Consider the following 23,484-nt stretch of genomic DNA (forward strand, 5'->3'; position numbering starts at 1 on the left):
AACTTCTTATTTCTATAGAAGGCAGTACCATTTTTACAAGTCCATAACTTTGGCATTATACTCAACTCATATTCTATCATCTCATATAACCAATCAGTGCCAAATCTTAACCGGTTCTGCCTCCACAACATCTCTCACCCCTATTTTGCTTCACACAGCTACCTCCTGAGTTTAGGCCCTCAATGCCCTCCTATATGATTGCAATATCCTCCTAATTAGTTTCCTAACTCATCTCTTTCCAATTTCAGTCCAACATCTACAATCAAGCCAAAGTGATTTTCCTTAAGGGTCAGTCTGACCATGTCATTGTCCCACTCTATATTCCAATGACTTTCTATTGCCTCTCTTCTGTTTAGCTTTTAAAGCTATGCACAGTCTGGCTCCAACCTATCTAACTTCATTGTTCCCCTCCATAATCCGGAATTCCCCAAGCCTTTCTCTTTGGTCCTCAAACAGTACATTCCATCTCCTTTCTCCATGCCTTTGCAATGTGCTAATTCTTAAAACAAAGAATAACAAGGATTGATATTTATGTTACAGTTTATTCACAAAATTATACAATAGTATGATAATATATCCTTTACTTCGTTTTTGGTATTTATAGAACAGAGCCACTGCAAAAATATTTAGAAGGGCTTTATCAATTTCCTCAAAAGTCCTTTAATATTCAAATCATTTTTCCTTACAGTGGAGCTAGATATTCAGTGAGACAAAGACCAAAGAAATTCTTAAGGAGCAAGAATAGGTACAAAGAAACATCAGTGTTAGAGAGACAAAACGAGGACAAATTTTACAAATAGTTCACTAGTGAATAATTTCGTGTTATATCAAATTTTGTTTCCTTAGCAATCACAAGATTAGGTAATCAGATAGAGTTGGTCTCTAAATCCAGAGCACATAGGTTTCCATCTCCAAGACATAGTGGCTATATCATTTGGGAAAAATCACAACTTGTCAGTCAGTGCTCCCAGGTAATAATCTAAAACTTCAAATTACAGAACTGCTGATCTGCAGTGGCAGAAGGATTTTCTTCCTAAGAAATCATGGGTTCAAATAAAAATAAAACATAACTGCAAGGACACAAATAATGAATAGTGAGATATATACAATACTCATACTTGTTTTCCATATCCTCTAATGCCCCAGCCTCAGAAAAAGAAATATGTACTAAATATGACCACAGCTAAAGTTGGCAGAACAAAAAGGCCGTTTATTAAATAGTAATTTTAGGAGAATGATTTAAGACATGAAGAAATCATATTTATCACAGCACAAAGTTGACATTTATTACGTGAAATAGCTCCCAAACTCAACCAAATATGATTAAGACAGACAGAATCATAGATAATTAAGCAATGTTCTTCCAAGGTTCAGAAAAATTTTAAAGACTCAGGGAAGAAGAGAAGCAAGGGCAGGGTCTGTTTCATAAGGGGAAGAGTTGAGGAGAATTTGAGGAGGACCTAGGGAGAGGTCAGGGAGGGATCAGGAGCCAAGTGGAGTTTAATGACTGACCAGGTCTGACTTGTCTGAAGATATGCTAATCAAGACAGTCTCAGAGACTGGCCTACCTCTTTGACAAAGGAGACAGAATGAAAGGATTAGTTACTGACAGCAGCTAGATGGGCTAATTATAATTCTGGCTCTACATCAAAGCTACAACTCAAGAACATAGAAACATCTCACAAGGTAAAAAGCATCATGAAATAACACAGGCACACAGAAATATTTAAAGCTTTCTACTTGAATCTGTACCCCTAGCCAATGTCAAAGGCCCATGCAAACAACTTTCATAGGCTTGAATTTTAGGTCTCATTCTGACTCACAATGACTCAACTCCACACCCCACAAGAGAGAAGAGATGGGTATTCAAAGCAAAAGGGGAAAGAAGGAATTTTTAGGAACGTGCTAAGAAGAACTTAACACATGCAAAATGAATAACAGGGACAAAGTGGTGACTTAAAAGATGTTTTTTAAAATCAATACCAAAAAAAAAAAAAAATGGAGGAAAACGTATAACAGTTATAACTTTTACAACTATAATTAAGAACAAAATGGTTTAAAATTTTTATTTGTCTTTTGTTTTCATATCATTTTCACTTCCAAAAAGAGTCCTCTTCCCTTACATACTAGAGAGTTATCCTGTTACAAAGAATTTAAAAAACAGGGATGAGAGGATGGGAAGAGGGGAAGTGGTTCAATAAAACCAAGCAATGAAACAACTAATTCTGAGAATATATGCAATATACGATCCACTTTTCCCCAACCTTCACAAAGAAGATAGGAGAGATTAATTCTCTCATCTCTTCTAAAAAAGCAATCTTGTGCTAAGTGAAATGAGCAGAACCAGGAGATCATTATATACCTCAACAATGATACTGTTTGAGGATGTATTCTGATGGAAGTGGATCTCTTCGATAAAGAGAGCTTTAATTGATCAAAGATGGGCAGAAGCAGCTACACCCAAAGAAAGAACACTGGGAGATGAATATAAACTGCTTGCATTTTTGTTTTTCTTCCCGGATTATTTATACCTTCTGAATTCAATTCTCCCTGTGCAACAAGAAAACTGTTCAATTCTGCACACTTATATTGTATCCAGGATATACTGTAACCTATTCAACATGTAAAGGATTGCTTGCCATCTGGGGGAGGGGGGGAGGGAGGGAGGGGAAAAATCGGAACAGAAGTGAATGCAAGGGATAATGTTGTAAAAAATTACCCTGGCATGAGTTCTATCAATAAAAAGTTATTAAAAAAATAAAAAAATTTTAAAAAATAAAAAATAAAAAAGCAATCTTGTAACTGTATAAATATGTGTGTATATATATATATATATATATATATATATATATATATATATATAGGATTTAACATATACTTTAACATATTTAACATGTATTGGACTATCTGCCATCTAGGGGAAGGAGTAGGAGAAAGGAGGGGAAAAGCTGGAACAGAAGGTTTTGCAAGGGTCAATGTTGAAAAATTACCGATGCACATGTTTTGTAAATAAAAAGCTTTTAAAAAAAAGAAGAAAAAAAGAAGCAATCTTGGTCATCATAATTACACAGCATTCCTTTTATTTTTTAAAAATGTGTTCACGTTTATTTTTTAATTTACTTGTTTTCCATTTTATAATGTGATAATCATTGTAAAGTCTGGTCAAGAAGCCATTTATTACTATCGTGTAACAGGCACAATGCTAAGTAATCTAAGGGTATAAAAAAAAGGAAAAGACAGTCCCTACTCAGAAAGGAGCTCAGAGTATTCTGGAGGAAACAATAGGAATTATTTACACATAAAAATAGAGGATAAACTGAAGGCAATCTCAAAATGGAAGTCCTCCTTGAGAAAGATGAGACAGGTACCTGAAAGAAGGATGGAAAAAGTTTGGGGCATAGGGAATGGCAAGGGATTGTTTTCCTAATTCTGTTTATTTCATTTTGTATCGGATTCAGCTCATTTATGTCTTCCCATGTTTCCCTGTATTCTTCATATTCATCATTTTTTGGGATGAAATAATATTCTATTTACTAAGAATTTACTAAGTCTGCCCAGCCATCTCCCAAGCATTAGGTATCTACATTTGTTTCTAATTTTTTGCTACTACAAAAAGTACTGCTTTAAAAAATAGTTTTGGTATATATTGGGACTTACTTTTTATCTTTGGATTTTATTGAATTATATGTCTAGTAGTAGAATTTCTGGGTTAAAGGGCAATGGACATTTTAGTCACTTTCTTAGAACAATCCCATATAGTTTTTCAGTTCAATATATAGCCTCACTAGCAGTACTTCATTATGGCTCTTTCTTAGTCTCTAAAACATTTATTTTTCCCTTTTCTTTTCCATCTCCAAATATATTGGGAGTGAAAAGCCTTATAGATGTTTTGATTTTCATTTCTCGTATTAATGACTGGGAAAAATCTTTCAAATGGTTGTTAAAAGCTTACAACTTTTCTCTCTAAGAATTTTTTGCTCATATCCTTTAACCTTTTGACATTGAAAGAACTGGCAAATATGATTGCTGAGGCACTCTGTCAATGACATTTGAAAAATCACTGAAAACCCGAAGAAGTACTAAAAACTCTCGTGGTGACAAAGAACTGGATAGTGGGGAGATAGTCATCAATTGGGGGATAGCTGAATAAGCTGTGGTAGATGATTGTGATAGAATATTATTATGTCATAAGAAATGATAAATTGCTAAATCACTACTGATTAGAGAAATACAAATTAAAACAACTCTGAGATACTACTTCATATCTATTAGTCTGGCAAAGATGACAAGAAAAGATAATGACTGGCAGGGATGTGGGAAAACTGGGACACTAATGTATTATTGATAGAGTTGTGAACTGACCTATATATTTTAGAGAGCAGTTTAGAATTATGCCCAAAGAGTTTTAAAACTGTGTATACCCTTTGATTCAGTAGTCTTATTTTGGGGTCTGTATCCCAAAGAAATCATAAAAGAGGGAAAGAAACTCATATGTGCAAAAATATTTATAAGCAGTTCTTTTTGTGGTAGCAAGGAACTGGAAATTGAATGAATGTCCATCAACTGAAGAATGGCTGAATAAGTTATGATATGTGAATGTAATAAAATATTGTTCTATAAGAAATGATAAGCAGGTTGATTTCAGAAAAGCCTGGAGAGACTTACATGAACTGATGCTAAGTGAAGTGAGTAGAACTAGGAGAACATTATACACAGTAATAGCAGGATTATGTGATCAACTATGATAGACTTGGTTCTTCTCAGTAATATCATGACCCAAGACAATTCCAACAGATTTGAGATGGAAAATCCACCCAAAGGGGAGAACTATTGAGATTAAATTTGAATTGAAGGATACTATTTTCAACCTTTTTTTTTTTTTTTTTTTGGCTTTTTTTGCTTTCTCATGGTTTTTCCTTTTTCTTCTGATTTTTCTTTCACAACATGATAAATATAGAAATATGTTTAAAATGATTGTACAAGTATATCCCATATACTTGCTTGCTGTCTTGGGGAGGGAAGAGATAAAAATCTTACAAAAAATGAATGCTAATGAGGTGATTCAAGGCAATTCCAATACATTTGTGATAGAAAGTGCCATCCAGAGAGAACTATAGGGACTGAATGTGGATCAAAGCACAATATTTTCATTTTTCTTTGTTATTGTTCATTTGCCTGTTTTTTAAAATTTTTCTTCCCCTTTTTGATCTGATTTTTCTTGCAAAGCATGACAAATATAGAAATAGAAGAATTGCACATGTTTAGTCTATATCGGATTGCTTGCTCTCTTAGGGAGGGGAAAAAGGCTCAGAGAAAAAAAACTGGAAGACAAGGTGAATGTTGAAAACTATCTTTGCATACATTTGGGAAAATAAAATACTATTAAAAAAAAGAAAAAATGAATGTTGAAAACTTCATACATATAATTGGAAAAGTAAAATACTATTGAGGGGAAAAAAAATGATAAACAGGATGATTTCAGAAAAACTTAAGTTTTAAATAAACTAATGCAAAGTGAAGTGAACAGAACCAGGAGAACATTATACACATTAACTGCAATATTTTAACAATAAGCAACTGTGAAAGACTTAGCTACTTCTGCTCAAGACAATTATCCAAGACAATTCCAAAGAAATCATGATGAAAAATGCTATCCATCTTCAGAGAGAACTGATGAACTTTTGAGTGCAGATTGAAGAAGCATACTTTTTTATTTCCTTTTCTTTTAAATGTGTATGTATTTTGTCTTCTAGAACATGGTTAATATGGAAATATGCTTTGTTTGATTTCATATGTATAATTTTTATATTACTTACCTTCTCAAGAAATAGTGTAGGAGCAGAAGGTAGGGAGAAAACCTGAACTCAAAATTTTAAAAAATGAATGCTAAAAATGTATTGAAATGTAACTAAGAAACAGAAAACAAAACACATATTAAAAATGAAAAAAAGAATGACTTAGGCCAGCGAAGATCTTTAAGTCCATGTCATATGAGAATCCACTGAAGAAACTAAAAATGTTTATTTTGAAGAAAAGACTCAAGGAACTATGAAAACTATACTCTAAAGAACTGTTATTTGAAATTTGCTCGGTTTGGTCCATTAAGACAGGAACAAAGTGGTAGAAGGTATAGAAAGGCAAAAAGCTACTGTTCCTTGGAGATCTTCAAATAAGAGTATGAATGACACTTGTTGGGCATGTTATAATAAGGGTACACTAGAGGATGTTCTCCCCAAATCAATGGTTTTCTTTCTTACGCAAGTTGCATTAATTTTATATAAGCAAAAGATTTGGAATTTCATGTATTTTTCTGCCACAAGCAATAATATTATTAGTTCTGCTCTCCTATTATTAATTTTCCTACTAATTATACCTATGAAAGGTACTTTATCTAATGGTCAAAGGATATAAACAATTTTCAAATAAAAAACTAAACTCATTTCTAGTCATGTGAAAAAATGCTCCAAATCACTACTGATTAGAGAAATGCAAATGAAGATAATTCTGAGGTATCACTACAGATCTCTTAAATGGGCCAAAATGACAGGAAAAGATGATAAATGTTGGAGGGGATGTGGGAAATATGGGACATTAATTCATTATTGGTAGGGGTTGTGAAATGATCCAACCATTCTGAAGGGCAATTTGAAACTATGCCCAAAAGGCTATCCATCTGTGTATATTTTTTGATCCAGTAGTCTCACTACTTGGATCTGCATCCCAATGAGACCATAAAAGAAAAGGACTCACATGTATAAAAGTGTTTGTAGCAGCAAGGAACTGGAAATTGAGTGGATGCCCATCAATTGGGGAATGGCTGAATAAGTTATGGTATATGAAAGTAATGGAATATTACTGTTCTATAAGAAATGATGAACAGGCTAATTTCAGAAAAGCATGGAAAGATAAGAAATGATGCTGAGTGAAGTGAGCAGAACCCAGGAGATCACTATACACAGTAACAACAAGATTATGTTATAATCAATTTTAATGAATTGACTCTTCTGAACACGACAAAAATGGAAAATGTTTAAAAGAATTGCATACATTTAACCTATATCAGATTGCTGTCTTGGGGAGGGGAAAGGGAGAAAAATTTGAAATACAAAGTCTTACAAAAATTAAAGCTGAAAATTATCTTTACATGTATTTGGAAAAATAAAATATTCTTGAGGGAAAAAATAAAAATTTTTAAAAAAGAAAGGTACTTAATCTGATTTCAATTTTTCAAAATAGTATGAATTTTAAAATTCAACTTACATACCCATTGTAAACTTAGTGTCATATCTGGTGAAAAAGATTTTGGTCTAAATCTAATTTCTGCCAAACTGCTTTCTAGTTTTTCCAGCAATTCTTGTCATATAGGGAGTTCTTTCCCAAAAAGATTTAAATCTGTGGGTTTATGAAACACTAGAATATTGAGATTGTTTCTGCCTCCTGCATTATTAATCTGTTCCACTGATTTATTTTTCTAATTTTTAAGCAGGTACCATATACTTTTGCTCTGTAAGTATCATTGTCCCCTTCATTTCTCCTTTTTTTTTTCATGTATCTTAAGATTCTAGATCACTTATCCTGCTGAATTAATTTTATTTTATTGTCTAGCTCTGCAAAATATCCCTTTGGTAGTGTAAATGGTATTAGAGAAAATCTGTAAATTAATGTAAGTTATTAATTATATTGAGACTTGCTCCAGAATTATTTAAGTACTTGTTTGTATTTCTGAGTATATAAATAAGGGAAAGAGTAGATCATAAAAACAAAATATCACATGAAATGAAAAAGTTTTGCCAAAATAAAATCAGTGTATCTAAAATAAGAAGGGAAAATGTTTGCTTGAAAAAAATCTTTGCATTAAATATCTTTGATAAGGATAACATAAATATATGCCTATACCATTTCCCCCAACTGAAATTGATAAGTGGTCAAAGAATAGGAAGAAACAGTTCTTAAGAGAACTACAAATTATTAATAATCATATCAAAGACTTTTCTAAATCACTAATAAGAGAAATGCAAAATAAGAGAACTTTGAGGTGTTATCTCATAACTAGCAAACAGGCAAAGACAGGAGAAGATAACCACTGTTGAAGTCATGTGGAAAAAGAGGAACATTGAGGACCTATTAGAATTGTGATCTGGACCAATGATTCTAAAAAGCAATTTGGCAAAAAGGGGGAATAATCTTTAAATGAATATAATATAAAAATAAAACACATTTTGTCACATGGGTTAAAAGTGGAATTCTATAAAAACAAGAAAGAAGAGGTCAAGGGAACAGGTAACATGAGCATCTGAACTGGTCAAAGGAAGAAATACAAATATATATAACACATTCCCATAGATAAACAGTTCCTCATCAAAAAAAAGGAAAAAGACAGATATTCTCAAAATATACAACAGCTTAAAACTTTATTGAAACATTTATAAATATTTCCTTCTTTCCTCCCTTTCATACATGGAATAAAAGAATTTGTTTTTATACATGTTTGCAAAGGGCTCTGTTTTTCTTACCTTCTCAATAGATGAGGGAGAGAGAAGGAAAACAAAGAATCTGGACCATTAAATTAATTGAATTTTTTGATTATTATTATATTTTTTTATTTACAAAACATATGCATGAGTAATTTTTCAACACTGACCCTTGCAAAACCTTCTGTTCCAACTTTTCCCCTTTTCCTCACTCTCTCCCCTATTGGCAGGTAGTCCAATATATGTTAAATATGTTAAAGTATATGTTAAATACAATATATGTACACATATTAGTACAGTTATCTTGCTGTACAAGAAAAATCAGATATAAAAAGAAGGTTAAAAAAAAAAAAAAAAACCTGAAAAGGAAAACAAAAATCCAAGCAAATAACAGAAAAAATGGAAATGCTGTGTTGTGGTCCACACTAATTTCTCTCACATTTCTCTCCCTGGGTGTAGCTACTTCTCTTCATTACTGAACAACTGGAACTGATTTGAATCACCTCATTGTTGAAGAGAGCCATGACCATTAGAATTGATCATCATATAATCTTGTTTCCGTGTATAATGATCTCCTGGTTCTACTCATTTCACTTAGCATCAGTTCATGTGAGTCTATCCATGCCTCTCTGAAATCATCGTGCTGGTCATTTCTTACAGAACAATAATATTCCATCCATAATTTATTCAACCATTCTCCAATTGATGGGCATCCATTCAATTTCCAATTTCTAGGCACTACAAAAAGGGCTGCCACAAACATTTTTGCACATGTGGGTCCCTTTCCCTTAAGATCTCTTTGGGATATAAGCCCAATAGTAATACTGCTGGATCAAAGGGTATGCACAGAATAAACTGAAATTAAAAAAATAATACTTTTAAAACAAAGAGAACTGATTTCACAAAGCAATAGTAAAGGCGAATAACAGCTATATGCCATTAATTTTTTTGAATGTAACTAAGTAGTTTATCACAAGTAGAATCAAAAGGAGCTCCATGTACAACATACACATGAACTCAATAGTTAATGAAGAAATGATGAATAAAAAATTGCTCAGTGATATAGAATTAGTAATGGAAATGCAGGGATTTAAGGTGATAGAGTTCTTGCCATGAAGAATTACAGAATCTGAAGTTATTACAGCTTAGAAGACAGTGCGACAAAAAGTCCTAGTCCATTAGTAGTTTAGTATATCCATCTTTAAACAAGAAGTTATATAAGCCTACAGAAACCCACTCTCACACTTGGCTATACTTATTACTCTTGAACTAACATTCATATGGTCTCTTCTACAGGCATTCTGCATGGGCTTATGCAGAAACCAGAAAGCATTCAGAATTGTCTTTGTTATCTCCCAAATGTCAACTAAGGATTGTCATCAGTGATCCCAAATGGTGGACTGAGGACTACATTTGGACCCTTTAGTACATACCAGGGCTCATAATCTGGAAGGCAGGTCACCTACCTCCAGCACAATGTTTTAAGTTTTCAGTCACCATCTGGAGCAGTAAAAGATCATGGATCTCAAGGAAAAATATATTTTTTTAAATTGGAAAGGAAAGGGAGCTAAAAATACTTTTTCTCAAACCACACATCAAAAAATGATAACTAATAAATTGAAACTGATTTTAAAATAGAAAAATTGATCAATATAACAAATTAAATACACTAAATTAACATAGTAGCAGAGTCCTTGATAAAGCCAAAGGAAAAAAGACTTAGGGTATGGTCTCATCATGTGACAAAATTTGCACATTTTAGAAAAGGGGACCAAAAAATAAAAGATCACATCATAAATGTAAAGAACAGGGAAGAAGATACCTTTCTCAACTACAAATAAGGAAAGAGATTTTAACCCAACAAGGAATTCTGAGACTCACAAGTGAGTTAATGAACAACTAACTCTGATTATATATATTTTAGATAAAATTGATGTGCTTAAAATTATGAAAGAAAATAATTTCCTCTAATAATGGTCTGATATCAAATATAAAGATACATGTGTGTATATGTCTGATTTAAATATATCATGATCAAAGAATATTTCTCAAAGGAATAAAGTCAAGCAATAAACAACTATATGAAAAAATACTTATTAATATAAGACATACAAATTAAAACTATGCTCAGATTTAGCCTCATAACCATCAAATTAGCAAAAATGACTAAAAAAAAAAAAGACAATTGTTTGAGAAGCTATATCAGATTGCTATCTTGGGGAGGGGAAACTCTGATGAAGCTATAAACTAATGGAGCTATAAACTAATCAAACCAACTTGGAAATCAATTTGGAACTATACCCAAAAATGAATATAAACTGCTTGCATTTTGATTTTTCTTCCCGGGTTATTTATACCTTCTGAATCTAATTCTCCCTGTGCAATAAGAGAACTGTTCGGTTCTGCACACATGCATTGTATCTAAGATATACTGTAACCCATTTAACATGTAAAGGACTGCTTGCCATGTCGGGGAGGGGGTGGAGGGAGGGAGGGGAAAAATCAGAACAGAAGTGAGTGCAAGGGATAATGCTGTAAAAAATTACCCTAGCATGGGTTCTGTCAATAAAAAGTTATTAAAAAAAAAAAAAAAGGAACTATACCCAAAAAAAGTAATAAATTGTGTATACCCTATGGCCAAATAATATAATTTCTAGGTCTATGCCGCCAAAAAGATTAAAATGAGACAAGGCTCATATAAATATAACATTTTTTGTTAGAGAAAAGACTTAGAAATTAGAGGGGTACTCATCAACTGGGGAATAACCAAATCAATTATGACAAAAAAGATATAAAATAACATATTATTGTATTATGAGAAAGGACAAAAGAAATGGATTCAGGAAAACTTGTATAAATTGTAATATGGAATGAAATGACCAAAACCATAAAAACACTTCATATAATTCCTAACAATGTATGGAAAAAATAATTGAAAAGACTTCAGAATGCTGATCAATGAAATGATCAGTCAATTCTGGAGAATCAATAATGAAGCATACAACTCTCCTCCAGATAGTGAAATGATAGACAAAAGTACAGAATAAAACATTTAAAGACAGAGATAATGTATATGTTAGTTTTATTTGACTTTCAGAAGTTCAAATCTTGACAATCTCCAGAGAAAAGATGGCCAAGACAAACACCAAGATGTAGGTTCCAGTTTTAGTGTTGCCATTAATTTACTGTGTGATCTTGGACAAGTGACTACCTGTCTAAGAACTTTAGTTTTCCTCATTTGTAAAATAAAGAAACTGGATAAAGTGACCTCTATATAGTCTCTTCCAGTACTAACTTTTTTTGAGTTTGCCTGTCTATATCCAAGATCTCCTAACTTATTTGATCATGCAACCTCATCAGTTTAAAAAAAAAGACACGCAAATTTGAGCACATCCTTTTTTCTCATATATTCATAAATTTTACTTTTATATTTTCCTAAATTATGCATGCTATATTAATTTACATATATTATAGACACTTGCATATATATATAAATATATTTATATATATACCTACATTCATGCTACATATATTATAAAAACCTGCAACTCAAAAAAATGCCCTAGTTCTTTAGTGTCATAATTTGTCATTAAAGTCTCTCCCTAGTTTGGAACCACATCTACTTGGGAAAAGTTTAGTAGGATCCCTTTATCCTCCATCTTTGCAAAGAGTTTATGTATATTTTAAGACAATATTCTGCCTATTTCCTCTAATAGCATTCTGTAAGGCCATTATATACAATCTAAAACTTAAAATTCTTGATACAGATTACCTCACAAAACTCAAAAATCAAGAGAAATGGAACATACTTTTTATAATGAATGAACTGGCTTTCACCACTATACAATTCTATCAGAGAAAAAAATGAATAGTGGTAATGGTATAACATTTCTAACACAGGAATATGAATATGCTATAATAGATCAAATTATACAAAAGTACAAAAACAAATTTATAAAACTCTTAGACCACTCAACTTTCTGAAGCAGTTTTCATTCAATAACCATTTTATCCCCACATCATCAATCTACAGGTATCTTTTCTTGATCCCAATTACTACTACCTTCCCTCTCTACCAGGCTTGAATTTAACTACTTTGTATTTATATTCTCTCCATATTTGTTCTGCATATCCTTACAAAAATGCTTTTTTTTGTCTCCTGAAAGTAGGGAAATATTTCTTTGTATTTCTATTTCCAGCACCTAACACAATATCTAGCACATAGGGTCTTAAAAAATGTCTGGTCTTCTTAAATTTGAGAGTTCATTCTAAAGCTAGTCTTCAAAAATTTTTAACAAGCCAAGCAGGACAGAAATTGGTCCAACCTTTTTTTCTCTTTTCCTCTTGCAATCTTTTTAAACTCTTCCCTTCTTTCTTCTCATTCAGCATTTTCCTCCTGATTATAATCCTTTCTTCTCCAACTTTTAAAACTGTATTCCTAATCCTGCCCCTACTGGCTGATCCAAATAACAGATAAATCACTTTGTTCTCTCAGAGATGTATAAAGGAATGTACTGTGGCTTCTGTTTACTTATTGATGCCTTAACTTTTCTGACCCTGTTATTAGCAAAAACAAAAGAGGTTTTACTTTTCATCTTCTTACAAAGTACGGTCACAAAAACAGCCCTCTCCCCCAAAAAAGACACAAATAACAACAACAAAAGAACCTCAGTGTCTTTAGAAGAGGAAGTGAAAAGACCAGGGAGAACAATTCCAGGTCTAGAGTCAACCACCTAACTCAAGTTCCTTTCTTCCTTGATCCAGAATCAGTCTTCCAATAGGTATGGAACTAAAATAAATATGTCTTGTGGTATGGTACTAGTACTAACTGTTCTCATGCCTCTACTTCACATCATTAGATGCAGAACTGAAAGGTAAGATTCAATGCCTTCTTTCACAATTTGACATCTATTTTAGAGAATCTAGTAGCATAGCACCAAAATTCTTGAAATTCGTAATACCAAGACAAAGTATAGCAATTAACACTCACAATTTCTTTCTATCTGCTTCTACAACATGATGTCAAACTCAAAAGAAATAAGGACCACTAATGGATATATAAGGATCCCTAAGGATATATGTATATTGGGAACCTACATAAGGTTACACATATCGATAGTTTTAAAATGTAATGTTATCCATGTTTTCTTTTATTTTTACATATGTTCTTAAAATTTCCTAATTGCATTTTATTTGTTTGCAGAGGTACTCTGCCCATGATATTTAGCACTTTTTTACTACACTATATCAAAACTGACAAACAGATTATCTTTATGCAGATAATTTTCAATTTTAAATATCCAAGCTCAAATTTTCTTCTGACCTTCAGTCCTATATTACCAATTTCCTTGTGGACACCTTGGATTCAACATGCTCCAAACAGAAAGAACACATTACCTTTCCTTTCAGAGTGTCCCCTCTTGCCAACTTTCCCATTATTGTCTAAGGTACTACTACTCTTCCAGTCATCGAGGTTTCTTTCCTATACTCTTCATTCACAGTCTCCCCATATATCTATTTTGTTAATCACATCCTATCTTTTGGTCATGACAGCTCATTATTGCCCCATCTCTCCATTCAATAAAGCCAACACCTTACCTTTAGGTTTGACATCTTATGCCCAGACTTCTTTGAAAAGCTTAGCATGATGCCTACTTAGCACACAGTCGGCACTTAAATCTAATGACATCTAATTTGTCTCTCTGCTTCCAATCTCATCCCATTCTAAACCATTTTCTATAGATGCCAAAGTAATAATTCCAAATCACAGTCCTGACCATGTCTCATGAACATCCACTTATATAACTCCCATTACCTCTAACGTCAAACAGTCCTTGCTTTCACTCGGCCCCTAATATTTATCCAGTCTTATACTGACTCCTTTCCACAGACACTCTAGACCTGCTTTGGCCTACTCGGTACTCCCTTCTCTGTTCTTTTCCTCTGTCTATCCCCTTGACTAAAATGCTCTCCTACCTAACCCTGTCACATAATTTTCCTGTCTTCCTCCAACATTCAAAAATGGTAGCAGCTTTTTGCAAGGCAGTCAAAAACTGTAAACTAAAGGGCATCTTCTTCTAAGGAACAGTTTAACAAAAGGTAACGTCAACGATGATCCAATACACACTCAGACCCCGCCTTTTTGCAGGCGATTTTCCCCGTACCCGTTTTGCCTGACACCCACCTTACAATCTCCTTCTCCTCCGAGATTACCTTCCACCTATTGTATTTACAGGTGTCCCAAAAGTCTCGGTGTTGCTTTATGATTAAAAAAAAAAAGGCATTAAGACATTTGGGACAACTCTCCTCTGTCCATGGTTATTTACACCGTCGCATCCCCCATTAGACTGAACTTGTGAGGGTATGGGCCTGTTACCTTTTATTAACTGTCTCCCCAGCCTAATATTTAGCACAGTGCCTAGCGCACAGTCGGCGCTTAATAAACATAGAATGAATTGAATCGGCACATAATACAAGCTTGATAAAAATGGCGTGGATACATAGCTGTATATTCACGTCTCCCCCATTAGAATGAGCTCCAGGAGGAAAGCACACCCATTTTTCAGTCAAGTCTTCGAATCCCCCCGCATTTCGAAAATGCCTTACACGTTAAGAGATTAATAAAAGTGAATCAACCCCACAGGGGTCTATCACCAACTGATTTGGAAACACGGGTTTCTTGAATATGAAACGAATAAAAGAGGAGGGGCATCGGAGCATCGGGCGATGCGCCGAGGCCTGATTGCCCCCGTAATCCTCTGGTCCCTGGATGGGAAGGGGACCCCCTCCTCTCTTGAGCCCCCTCCGACTCCCAAATCCCGACAATGACCTACCCGTCGGGGGAATACTCCAGGTTGAAGACTGCGCCGTGAGTGCGGGTACTGAGGTACACCGAATCCGCAGGGTGGATGGAGCTGTACAAGCTGGTCATCGTGCGGAAGTTGTCTCGGGCTGGGTCCACGTAGAGCCCCCGGCCCAGGCTGCGGCTCTTCAGCCAACGGAAGAGCGGGATGCCCACGGGGCGTCCTGTCGGCCCGGCCCCCCCGCGCTTGGGCTCTGGGGAGCCCGAGCCCGAGCCGGAGGCGGCGGCGGCGACACGACTGGAGAAGAAGGTGAAGGCGGATGGGCAGGCTGCGACGGCGGCGGCTGTGGAGTGGGCCGTGGGAGAATCGGGGGGGGAGGAAGGGACGAGGGGGGCGCGCGGAGATCCGGGGCTCGGCTCGCCCTTGGCTCCAGTCGCGAGCTCCCCAGAGCGCGAAGTCGCCGCCGAGGTCGCCGCCGTCGCCGGGCCGGCGGTCACTGTCAGAAAAGGCGTGCGAGGATCGCGGGGGTCGCGCGGCTCGCGGGGTTCGCGGGGAGGGCTGGAGGAGTGGTCGCTGGGTTGCGGAGAGGAAGGAGAGGAGGCAGGCCCGGACGCCGCCACTCCGCTCCCCTCGTGCGACCGCCCCTCGCTTCGGCTCACGAAGCCCAGGTCATCCCCGGCTAATTCCTCCTCAACCCCGACGGGGCTGCTGGGCCCGAAGGGGAACATGACCGACGGCAACGCCGACGCGCCACCCCCGCCAGTCCCAGCCCCAGCTCCCGGGCCGCCCCTTCAGCCGCCGCCGCCGCCGCCGCCGCCACCGCCGCCGCCGCAGCCGCCGACCACCGCCACCCTACCGCTGCAAGACACTTCCGCCCGTGCCGCCGCCTAAGCGCGCCGGCGGGGAAACTGACGCCGAAGAGAATGTGGAGCCGGCGGGGACCCGGAAAGCGTGAACACCATCGCGCCGCAGGTCGACGCCTCCCCCTCTTCCCCCCACCCCAGCTGCTCCAGGCTCTGGAGGCGGCAGGCTGCCCGCCGCCCAGGGGTGGGAGTGGAGGGAGGGGAGAAGGTAGGAGTGGAGTTCAGCCCCAGGTCGGAGGGACAGCGCCCGCCGAACGTCTCCTCCAGCTCTGGGAGCGACTTCTTCCCCGAGTGCGCGTGACCGCGCGTGCGCGCACAAGGTGATCCCACCCCCGCCCCAAAGCCCCTGATTTCTATCACCTAGAGTGGCTTCAAATGCTGCTGTCTTCTTTTTACTTTGATTGGGTTCTAGGGATGCAGGGGCGAGAGCGGTTATTTGGGTTCGAATCCCAACTCTCCCCCCTCCCAGGGCCTCAGTTTCCTCCTTTGTTAAAATGGAGGGATTAACATCTCCTATAGACTTTTTCCGTTATAAAGCTAGCATCCTGAGTTCTCAGCTTCCTTCCTTCCCTCGCCCCTCCTTTCCCTTCTTCTTTCCTCCATTCCCTCCCCCCTCCTTTCCCAGCTTCTCCCTACCCCTTCCCTCCTCTTGCCCTTAGCTTCTCACAAGCAATTGTCTAAGAAGTCTCTGCCCATCTCTTAAGTGGGATGGACCAGCACTTAGCCCGTGCCTGGCACACTACAGGTACTTAATACCGGTACTTACTACAGGTACTTAATAAAGGCTTCTTTGTTTAAAAAAAAAAAAAAAAAAAGCTTCTTAATGAAATCTGACTTGAATTGGACTGAGGTCCTTTGCTGTTTTAAAATCTTATGATTTATGAACAATATGCTGGACACTTGCTATCTGCTGTAACAAAGAGGATTAAAAAAATAGTGGCTGCCTTTGGGCAGTCTCCTTGGAGAGCCATACTACTGAGAGGTCAGGACAGTTTTCGATAAATGTCAGGTAGCATAAAAACCAAAAGTTTCCCATCTTGGATTTGGGCTCAGGAAGTCCTAGGTTCAAATGTCACTTCTAACTCTTGCTAGTTTTGTGACCCTGAAGCATTTATATTGCTCAGAATCCTCACCTGTAAAAAAGGAGATAACATATCTGTCCCCTCTCACACACGCTTTACAGAGAATTTTTAAAGATCAAATGAGGTAACGTCTGGAAAGGCCTTTGAAAACTAATAAAATATAAGGACCAAGCATTTATATTATTGTTATGAGCATCATTACTGTGGATTCTAAATTTTCTACAATGGACAGCTCCAATCTGGCACCCTTAACCCAAGCAAATGATAGGATCACAGATGTAAAGACTGCTCCTCATATCCCGGGGCTTCCAGGCTTCCTTCACTTTCATCTATAATCTCAACCTTCTACCAAATTCTCCTTCATGCTAGTGCTTGGCTTTTATGATTATCTTCAATTTGCTGAATATATCTTTTTTGGATGATTGTTTAGGTAGTTCTCCCTATTAGATGCTTGAGAGCAGGGATTGCATTTTGCCTGATTCTCCAGAACTTAGAGAAACCACTAATAGGTGCTTACTGACTAATCTAAGATCACATCAATTCTTTCATGTTACAAAACAACAGTTCCAAGAGGTTAATTGACTTGACCAATGTCACACAGTAAGTAGAGAAGCTGGGATAATGAACGCAGATCTTCAGACTCCAAATTTGTAAGTCCAGTAAATACGATTAGATAATATATATAAAGTGCTTTGTAAACCTTAAAAGAACAGCTAAGGTGGTATGGTGAATGGAGTGACAAGCCTAAAATTCAGGGAGACCTGAGTTAAAATCTGATATCAATCAGCTGTATGATTTTTGGGAAGTCACTCAATTTTTATCTGCCTCAGTTTCCTCATCAGTAAAATGGGAACAATAAAAGCAACTACTTCCCAGGATTGTTGTGAGGATAAAATGAAATAGCTGTACTTAGCACAGGGCCTAGTACATAATGTCATGTGAATATTAGCTAGCATTATTATCTAAATGCATATAAAAATTTGTTCATAGAGCCTGTCACACCATAACTGCCTCCATGAGGCTTTCCATGGTTCCCATTTCAAGAAGCATCAGGAAAAGATTGGATGGAAGGAGGAAGAGTCAGAAAGAAGTCAATTTTCAAAGTTTATAGGGTTAAGAATTCTCTTTTGTAACAGCTTAGTATTAGCTTTTTTTAATTTCATGTTGTGTGTGCCCAATAGAATGTGAGTTCCTTGAAGGACTTTCATTTTTGTCTATATTCACTATCCATGAGTGCCATTTATATCAGTATGTATGTCAGAAATGTTTATAGAATAAAATTGTAGAAAAAGACATTTAGAAGTGAGGGCTAGCAATTAGTCAAAGACCCAGGATTTAAATCCTACTCTCTATGAGCTACAGTTTCTATACCTTTACAATGAGGTAGTTGGACTTAGTGATCTGTATGAGCTCATCCATCTCTAAATGTATGATGCTATCAAATCCTGACATAAATAATGAGTATTCTAAGATTTTAGGGAGATAATCCTTTAGGCAGAAGACATTCAGAAAAGGATACAAGTAGGTGGTAAAAATTAACCTGGGCCCAGAAAATAAAAGAATAATATCAGAAACTATTCAAAAACAGGAAATTGAAAGTTTTGCTTGGAGGACAATGAATAGTGAAGTATAGGTATTAAATACCAGTTGAAGCCAATTTCACCAAGTAAGAAAATTTAAAGACATGTTCAGAAGTTAGAAACAAGAGTGTATAACATAAAATATGAATACAAAAATATGGAACAGTCTTGTGAGAATAGCATTAGTAGTGCTGAAATCAGAATGAACTGAAGCTAAAAAAGACATTGAAGACAACAGAAAAGGCTTTGGGACAATACTGAAGAGGAAATAAAGATGGAAAAAATCAAAGAAAACTGTTGCTGGACAAGGGAAGGATAGGATAACTGACAACAGAAAGGCACAGCTTTTCAATAGACAATCTTTGTTTCTATTCAACCCAATTCACAATTTTAGACTGGAAAGGACAAGCTAATAGAAAATTGATATCCAAGTCAGATGAGGAGATAAAGTAAAGTAACAAATTCAAATCACTTGAATGAACTATATACTCGGGTACTCAAAGGATAAATGGGTATGACTGCTGAGCATCTCAGAATCACAACATTTTAAAATTGAAAAGAACCTTTGGGGTTAAACCAGATAAGCACTGAGATCCCTTCTGAGTGACATTCCAGAATAGTGTTAGCAATCAATGAGCTTTTAATTGCAGAACAATAAGCCCTACTTATAAGTTAAACATTTTGCAAAAGTCAAACTTACAGTATTACTGAACTTGGCTCTGGCCTAGAGAGGAGACTCATTATTATAGCCCACATGGACTACTCTTCAGAATCATATTTAGGAAGTGATATAGCTCCTCCACTAGCACGGATAGGAAAAAAATTCATTTTAGTGCCCCAAATCTGGAGTATGGTCAAAGATCCCTACACAATGTCAGAGTTGGGTTATTGGATTCTAGCAAAGAAGTTTAACTTTTCTGTACATCATGTACCAAAGTAGTATCTCTCCTTTGGCTAATCCCTTCTGAAAAATAAAATACTTTTAGGTTGGGGTTAGGATCCAAGGGTGCATTATTGATTTGATATCTGGGAAAGGAAAACATTGACTACTAGACTAAGGGTTTTGAACTTAAAGCAGAGAAACAATATAATCTCAGTAGTGGAAGAGGGGTTCTGGAGAAACCCAAGTACTGATAATGGAAAAATGGATAATGGAAACAGAGAGATTAGTTAGGAGACTCACTTACTACTTCACTGGACCGTAAATTATATTTTTGCCCATAACATAACCATTTCCTTTTAAACATTTTTTATAATCAACATTTCCTGCTAAACCTGTTTTTGTAATTTAAATTATACAAATACTTTTTGTTGGGATCTTTACAAACTGCTAACCATTAGAGGTGATAGATTATTGATCTGATCTTACAAGATGTTTTGGGCCAGAACCTGAAACAAGGTCCTAAGTAGAACTAATTGATACAATGCTTGTGTTCACACCTTTACTCATTGGAGTTCACAGGTATGGGAGATTCACAAAGTAAACTTTGTAACTTTGTGAATTCACACTTCCCTTAGGTGTGCCTCCAGAAGGAGGAGTCAACCTTTGGGAAATCATATATAAAGAGGCTCTTAGCTTTGGGTTAGTTAGTTACTTTGGGTTAGAGAGAGGATGTTGGAATCTTTACAAACTACTTTTATTATTAAAGTAGCCTAAAAGTCGTGGACTCTAAAATTGATTCTATTAGATCATTTTAAGTCCAAGGCCCATTCTAGGTGTCAAAAAAATGTACGTGCTATGGCCCCACATTCCAAATTTTCCAGAATATTTCAGGTCGAGAAAATAAATTAAAATTCAGCAATCTTTATTAGGTGCCTCTTGTATGCTAGTGATCAGAGAAATAAAAAACTTAAAATCATGGAACTTAGTCTACTAATGAGACTGAAAGCTATATTCTTTTTCAGAACACATCTCAATTTTTTGAATCTGGAAATATGTTCATAAGAGACAACCAAACCAATATGATTTCAGACTCTTCTAAATGGGCTGAACTGTCCACTTCTAGAATATCTATCCCACCAGTCTTCTATGGCTTGAAATTCTCACCATAGAATAATGTTAGACAATAAAGGAATGTTGTCTGGAATACTATGATTAAAACATCCATTACAATTTTTTTAAAAAGTATAATAGAAAATAGGCCAGAAAGAATCAGAGACAAGTAGGATAGCTTTAAAAGACACATATTGAATTTTCATATTTTTTTTTAAAGAAAGCTGTGCATAAAAGAGCCACAATTTCATGGTACAATCTCCCTGTTATACCATCTATATGGAAATGTTGGTCAGTTAACTAGCATGTATTAAGTGCCTACTATTTGCCTGGTACTGTGGTAAGCACAGGGGATACAATGAAAGATGCATGATATTTAAGTTAAAAAATAAATTAACTTCTCTTACAAGCCATTATTAGTATAAAAGGCATTCAGCAAGTTTAATTAGATTAGGTACTTGATGCTTTCAGTTAAATGGGAGAATAGGGAAGTGGGGAAGAGGATTATTTTGTGTGGCAGGGGGGACATTCTTCAAAAAGGAACCTGAAGAAAATAATTTAAGCCACTATTTTGCTTCCTATTATTTCCCTTCCTTGCATTTTAGTTTGCTTTCTTTATTTTAAACTTTATATACATTCCTAGGAAATAACAGGTATAATTGATATAGATACTATATACACAATTTTGTACTAGAATTTGGGAGGGAAATATATCCCTTATAAAGATGGTATCATCCCTGTCCTCAAGAAACTTAGTCTTGGATTGAGGGGGGAAAACTAATAGGGAAAACTCAAGAACAATTAAATAGTAAACGGTGGGATGCTCCCTTTACCTGTCTTCTTCAGTTTCCTCATCAAGTTTAAACCCTAGAGTTTGGTGAAGGTTTTTCCAGTGTCCATTAGCTATTAGAGAAGAGAAAGGCAGGAACAAATGAGATCTCCTACCTGCCTCATGCAATAGCGGCTTTTGATCTGGGTCTAGAAAAGAAAGGCATTCTAGACAAAGGAAATAGTACTGGCAAAGGCATAAAGGTGGAGGAATGCAGCTATTTTTGAGGAGTGAGAAGTAGCTTGATTTGATGTAAATATGGGATATGTGAAGGGTAGTAGGAGACAGCTTTAAAGGTCACAATACAGACAGCCTTGAATGGCAGGTTAATTTTAGGTCAAACAATTTTAATCCCCATGGATTGGGCTATCATTTAGGAGTCTGGAGTTAAAATAACTGAGATTTGGACTAGAGTGGAATGAAAAAGCAAATCAGGTCACTAGGAAGAATCAGAGACCAGAAAGAGCAGATATTTGAGAAAGATCAGTTACTCAACTCATGTGGCTCTGGTCTATATTGACAAAATGGCATTAAGAAATGAATAGCTAGCTAGAATTGGAGGAAAAAAAGATTAACTCCTGTTAGATGTCTCCCTCTTTTTTCTCTCCCCATCTGCAAGTAACGGGGAAGGAAGGACTTATTTTTAATCTGAGAGGTAATTGTTCAAAAGATAGGCATAAGAAAAGCAAACTATGAAAAAAAAATACCCCAAATCACTAAGAATGAATTAGAAATAGAAATTTAAACTCGGAGGTTTCATCTCCCTATCATATTAGCAAAGAGGATTAAAAATGGAAATAGTCAAATGGGCAGACAATGTGGAAAGAAACAGAAGCACTGTTGGTATCACAATATATTGGTCCAACCGCTTTGGAGATAAGAATTATAAATCAAGGGCTTTTTGACCCAGCAAGCCTATTTATGAGTATAAAGTCTAAGGTAGTCAACAAAAGCTCCTTAATACAATAGAATATTCACAATTGCATCTGGTGTTTGCAAGAACTATTCACCCACAAACTTACGGCAAAAATGGGCATGCATCAATTGGGAAATGGCTAAATGATTGCCTATGAACATAATGGAATATTATTGCACTGTAACAAATGATAAACCAGAAAAGTTCAAAATAACCTGGGAAGGCTTGTATGTAATGATAGAGTGAAAGAAAATTTATCTAATTACAAATATATGAGTAACACTAAAAAGCAGCTGAAGTCTTAATGAATGGTAATCTTAATACTGAAGAAATTTATGGTGAAACTTTTAAAATCATACATTTGGAATAGGTTTGTTTTTTTTTTTTTTTCAGATAAAGTTATGATGTGTGGGTTTTGCTTAAATGTTTTTCTTTGCCAGAATGTAGCACCTTTGTTATAGGACTAGTTCCAATTCCCACCCACACAAACAGATTAGGTCTTGGAAGGAATTCCTATGCAAATTAAGACAACTCTGAGAAACCACTACACACCTGTCAGATTGGCTAGAATGACAGGGAAAGATAATGCGAAATACTGGAAGGGATGTGGGAAAACAGGGACACTGGGAAAACAGGGATACATTGTTGGTGGAATTGTGAACACATCCAGCCATTCTGGAGAGCAATTTGGAACTATGCTCAAAAAGTTATCAAACTGTGCATACCCTTTGATCCAGCAGTGTTTCTACTGGGCTTATACCCCAAAGAGATACTAAAGAAAGGAAAGGGACCTGGATGTGCCAAAATGTTTGTGGCAGCCCTGTTTGTAGTGGCTAGAAGCTGGAAAATGAAAGGATGTCCATCAACTGGAGAATGGTTGAGTAAATTGTGGTATATGAATATTATGGAATATTATTGTTCTGTAAGGAATGACCAGCAGGATGAAT

General features: G+C 36.2%; 1 protein-coding gene across 2 annotated transcripts in view; it reads right to left on the reverse strand.

The window, feature by feature from the left end:
* Nucleotides 1-16,073, reverse strand: part of DCAF10 (DDB1 and CUL4 associated factor 10) — a 67,381-nt gene extending 51,308 nt beyond the window's left edge. For both annotated transcript variants that reach the window (XR_007953421.1, XM_051995829.1), the window contains exon 1: nt 15,305-16,073. Coding sequence is in view for 1 of the 2 variants with exons in the window: in XM_051995829.1 (XP_051851789.1) it covers nt 15,305-16,002 (698 nt within the window). In the remaining variant the exon portion in view is untranslated. The remainder of the gene's footprint in view (nt 1-15,304) is intronic.
* Nucleotides 16,074-23,484: the final 7,411 nt, after the last annotated feature.

This window comes from Antechinus flavipes, chromosome 1, assembly GCF_016432865.1.
Source record: "Antechinus flavipes isolate AdamAnt ecotype Samford, QLD, Australia chromosome 1, AdamAnt_v2, whole genome shotgun sequence".
NCBI classification, from domain to species: domain Eukaryota; kingdom Metazoa; phylum Chordata; class Mammalia; order Dasyuromorphia; family Dasyuridae; genus Antechinus; species Antechinus flavipes.